This window comes from Trypanosoma rangeli (genome assembly GCF_003719475.1).
Source record: "Trypanosoma rangeli strain AM80 chromosome Unknown Tra_15.4_contig_00597, whole genome shotgun sequence".
NCBI lineage: Eukaryota > Euglenozoa > Kinetoplastea > Trypanosomatida > Trypanosomatidae > Trypanosoma > Trypanosoma rangeli.
Window position 1 is genome coordinate 247 of NW_021706343.1, and position 4,931 is coordinate 5,177.

Consider the following 4,931-nt stretch of genomic DNA (forward strand, 5'->3'; position numbering starts at 1 on the left):
GATGCCCCCGCCGTGTAGCGCCTGTGAGTAGTTGCACACAGCCCCATAGAGTGGCTTTTTTTTTATTTTGACAGGGTGAGTTGGCTTTTATGTTTATTTTGTGGAGGTGCATTTTTTTCTTACTTTCTGCTTCTGTTGTATGGTGTTTTTGTAGTTAGTCTTTGAGCGATGAGGTTGTAATCATTGGAGTCCAATTATGTTGTTGTTGTTGTGTATTTATTGAGGCACTTTTGTTTATTAGGGTGAGGATTACAATCTGATTTTTCTTTTTTGAGTTTGTTCTGGTTGAGGGCTAGAAGTTTTGTTATGAAGTTGACGTGGGAAACGCTAATGTTTATATTTGTTTTAGAGACTTTGATCTTGGTTTTTCTGATGGCGTGCTTTAGCGATACGTCGAACGCCTTGGCGCCCGGATCAAGCCGAGTTGATCTCTTTAAGCGGCGGAATTCCACGGTGCCATTTGAGGACAGCAATGGCAAAGTCAGGGATCGGGTAGTTGACTCGTTCCGCGCTCCCGCACTTGTTAATGTGGATGGGGTGATGGTTGCCATTGCGGATGCCCGTTACGAAACAGCCAATGACAATTCCTTTATTGAGACTGTTGCCAAGTACAGTGTGGACGATGGTGCGACGTGGAAGACCCAAATTGCAATTAAGAACAGCCGCGCATCGTCCGTATCCCGTGTGATGGACCCCACAGTGATCGTGAAGGGGAAAAAGCTGTACGTTCTGGTGGGAAGCTTCAATACGTCAGAAAAATATTGGATGCAGCAGAGTGATGGGAGCGACTGGGAACCGCTTCTCGTCGTTGGTGAGGTCACGAAGTCTGCTGTGAACGGCAAGACAACCGCAACTATCAGTTGGGGGAAGCCTGTGTCTCTGAAGCCATTGTTTCCAGCAGAGTTTGAAGGAGTCCCCACGAAGGAGTTCCTTGGTGGTGTGGGCGCTGCCATCGTGGCGTCCAATGGGAACCTTGTGTATCCTGTGCAAATTACGAACATGAAGAAACAGATTTTCACAAAGATCATGTACTCAGAGGACGATGGCACCACGTGGAAGTTCTCGGAGGGCAGGAGCGACTTCGGCTGCTCTGAACCTTCGGTCCTCGAGTGGGAAGGGAAACTCATCATAAACAATCGTGTTGATGGGAACCGTCGCTTGGTGTACGAGTCGAGCGACATGGGAAAGACGTGGGTGGAGGCTCTCGGCACACTTTCCCGTGTGTGGACCAACTCACCAACATCGAACCATCCGGGCAGTCAGAGCAGCTTCATTGCTGTGACGATCGAAGGGAAGCGTGTGATGCTCTTCACCCACCCGCTAAACTTCAAAGGATTGTGGATTCGCGACCGCCTGAACCTTTGGGTGACGGACAATCAGCGCATTTTTGACGTTGGGCAAATATCCGTTGGCGATGAAGGTGCCGCCTACAGCTCCATCCTGTACAAGGATGATAAGTTGTATTGTTTACACGAGGTCAACATTAGAGAGGTGTACGGTATTGTCTTTGTGCGTTTAGTTGAGGAATTGCGACTGATCAAATCCGTGGTGCGGACCTGGAAGGAGGAGGACAACCACCTCTCCAGCATTTGCACCCCTGTTGTTCCTGCCGCTCCGTCGTCAAGACGTGGTTGTGGTGCTGTTGTCCCTACCGCAGGCCTTGTTGGATTTTTGTCTCACCGTGCCAATAGGAGCGTCTGGGAGGACGTGTACCGCTGCGTCAACGCAAACGTAATGAACGGAATAAATGTGGCTTATGGTTTTACCTTCAAGGGGAGAAAGGCGGGGGCAATGTGGCCGGTGCGCAAGCAGGGACAGAGTCAACGGTATCATTTTGTAAACTACAGATTCACGCTGGTGGCCTCTGTATCTATTCACGAGATTCCGAAAAGTACCAGGCCTTTGCTGGGCGCAAGCCTGGATGGATCTGGGAACAGGAAACTCCTTGGACTGTCGTACGACAAGGATCAACGATGGTGCCCAATTTATGGGCCAACAACCTCTCTCTCAACTGGATCGTGGGAACTGCACAAAACTTATCATGTGACACTTTTGTTTGAGGAAGGTGTAGGTTCTGTCTACATTGATGGAAACCCACTGAAGGGCTCGGGGCAAATGGTTTCAGGCGTGCACTTGGAAGGTCTTGATGTGTCACACTTTTTCTTTGGAAGATATGGAGCCAACGATGTGAGCGCGGACTGTCACATAACAGTGACAAATGTCATGTTATATAACCGTGGACTTCAACCCAATGAGATTCGGGCGCTTTTGCTAGGTGTGGGCAAAATGGCGGCGGACCCTGAAAACAAGTTTGAGAAGACATTTCACGGTGATATCACTGACATGGCGGGGGAGCATCTTCTTAGCGGCAGTTTATCCCATCTAACTATGCGATTTATACTGATTCTATTTTTGCTATTGTCAGTGAATTAGGAGGTGGATACAATCTCTGAATTTTGTGGAGAAGAAGGGGGGGGGGAAAGTTGTTTGGTGGGACGTTAACAAGTATAAACCGGGGTCAGTTGGACACAACGAATAAGTCTCACCAACGCCTGAAAGAGTACATGCAGAGGAAACATGCAGCTGTTGCCCCCTCAAGGGGTGTGTGTGGGGCGTTTAGGTTGAAACGACGACTAGGTGCAGGCGCGCGGCAGAGGTGCCTCCTTAGCCGCACGATACTTCTTTTAATTTTGCTAGTGTGTTTATACCTCGTCCCCATGCAGTAACGTTGAGAACAATTAATTTTCTTCACTCCCCTTAATGCAATGCATTTTTCATCTTTTTTTTTGTTTGTTTGTTTTTTTGTGTGTTTTGCCTCATCTCACTCTTGTTTTACAATTATACAGATATGCCAATAACCCTTTTGCACCCTTGGAATTTTGCCGCGTACGCGGCTCGAGTTTCCATCGGAGAAAGCTTTATATGTCACCTCCTTTTTCCTCCCTGCGATTACGGCCACTATCGCAAGAGCTGGGGAGTCACGCTCCCTTTTCTGCCGATGTTTATGGGGCCCGGAAGTCGCTTTTTTTTTTTGCTTTGCATCCATACAGTTGGCTGCAGGCCGTGGAGTTTAGGAACGAGCATAGTTGTAGAATTTGTTTTTTGATTTAACCTTATTATTATTACTTTTTTTTTTGTAGTATTCCCCCTTGATTTTGTTGGCGCTCTCTGCTCCACTACTTTGTGTTTCTTCTCAGTTTGGACGCACGCACAAACGTGCACAGGCTACTCCCATACAGGCGTGGGAAAAGACTGGGACAATATTTTTCTTCTCTTTGGCAGGTTCTGCCTTGTAGCTCTGCCCCACAGAGTTCAAATTGGCGATGAAGAGATGTGCTTCTATTTATACTGTTTTATGCATTATTTTATTGTTTGTCTACTGCGAGGGGGCGTTGGGGGGTGGCGGATGCGGTTATACCCGTCACCTCCGCGTGGAGAGCGTAAACGACAGGTCCAACGGAATGCCGCTTTGCAAATTTTAAACGAGCCGTTTCACTATAAAAGACCTTGAAATACACTTTTTTTTTTTTTGGATCTAAGAGTAAATCATCTTCTAATTGGAGATGTGGGCGTATCGAAACAAGCCGTTTATGATGTGTTTTTCCTTTCTATCTGTGGGGTGAGAGAATGAAGCCTCATCAACGGTGCGTATCCCATTTTATTTGAGTGCGGAGATGAGAGTTCCTTTACACCTCAATGTCTTTATTTTTATTTTTTATTTTGTTTCCCATAAGTTTTCAAATCCGTCTTTTACAACATCTGACGTGAAATATGACTGCAGTACATCACGGAATCTTTACTGGTCCCCTCCACACCTCATATTTGAAGGGATGAAGCTTCGGTGCGCACACTTAAGCGGCCGCATCTTTACCTTGGAAAAAAGGGTGGAGCGTGGGATTCACATCGACTTGGTATGACCTGCGTCAGCTGTGGGTTGTTTTCCTTATCAGCGCAACGGCCGAATTTCCAGCTACAGGCGCAGGTGCCATAAACTCAATTTTGATGCATACATCAACTGGGCGTCAACGGCGGTCAAGACCGGTCTTTTCTAGCACGCCTACGATGCGACGTTTGGACGATGAGGGAGTGATTATTGCATATATATATATAAGGAAGATAACATGAATGACACGCCGCCTGGGATACAATAAAAGATTTGCCTAAGAATGCGCAGCTTGAAGCAAAGTGTTCGAGTTGCAAGACTGATCGCCACCTCCTGATGACAGAAAACATGGCAGTACACACGGGACAACTGCATGACACAGTAAAGTCGGGCACAGTTGATCACGCATTGGCTTTTGATGCTGCTTGCTCGGCGGCGTCCTCTACTGACAAGAACGCTCCGCAGCGCCTACACAAGAAGGAGCTACAACCACGCACCCTGGAGGTCTTCTAGCTCCACGCCGTGGCCAGAAGATGCAGTGACAGCGTGTCAACCAGGGCGCCCCCGGCCTCAGGTGCCGGAGGGTTGGAAAGCGTAGCAGAACGCGGCGCCCCCTGCGCCGAGGCACCTGTGCGCTGCGACGCTCAACGTGCCGGGGAGGTCCTGTTGAAGGCCGGGTTCTGCGCTGGGCGATGCGGCCGTCTGCGGCGCTCGCGCTGGCCCGCGCGCATGGTCGTGGGGAGCGCCCTGGCTGTACTCGGCCCGGCCCTCTGCCCCCCCCCCACAGCAATTGCGGCGGCTTCTTGCAATTTCGGTGTTGCTGGGGGCCCAGAGCATATTAAATGCCCCCATTGCCTGCGGGTGCATCACGTGCTGGGTGGGTTGTGCGTGGTGTGGTGGCGGCGGGCGCTGCCTAGGCGGGTGCGTATGCGGCAGCCGCTTTGCTGCTGGAAGGCAAATATGCCGCTTGCGGGCGAAGCAGGTAGGAGAATAGGGGCGCCCGCAGCCCCCTTTGCCCCCCCGCGGGAGGACCGGTGCCTCACGCGAC

General features: G+C 49.8%; 2 protein-coding genes across 2 annotated transcripts in view, besides 1 other annotated feature; both read left to right on the top strand.

Annotated features, from left to right (window-relative positions):
• Positions 1–306: 306 nt before the first annotated feature.
• Positions 307–2,433, top strand: TraAM80_09503 (sialidase; the record flags this gene model as incomplete). The annotated part of the gene is made up of 1 exon (XM_029386182.1): positions 307–2,433. The coding sequence occupies one exon, from the start codon at positions 307–309 to the stop codon at positions 2,431–2,433; it is 2,127 nt and encodes a 708-aa protein (XP_029233966.1).
• Positions 2,434–2,781: 348 nt separating this feature from the next.
• Positions 2,782–2,812: a microsatellite.
• Positions 2,813–4,612: 1,800 nt separating this feature from the next.
• The window catches only part of TraAM80_09504 (uncharacterized protein), a gene marked incomplete at both ends in the record, with an annotated part of 516 nt that continues 197 nt past the window's right edge, over positions 4,613–4,931 (top strand). The window contains one exon of the mRNA XM_029386183.1: positions 4,613–4,931. This exon is cut by the window's right edge and continues 197 nt beyond it. Within this exon, the coding sequence (XP_029233967.1) occupies positions 4,613–4,931 (319 nt within the window).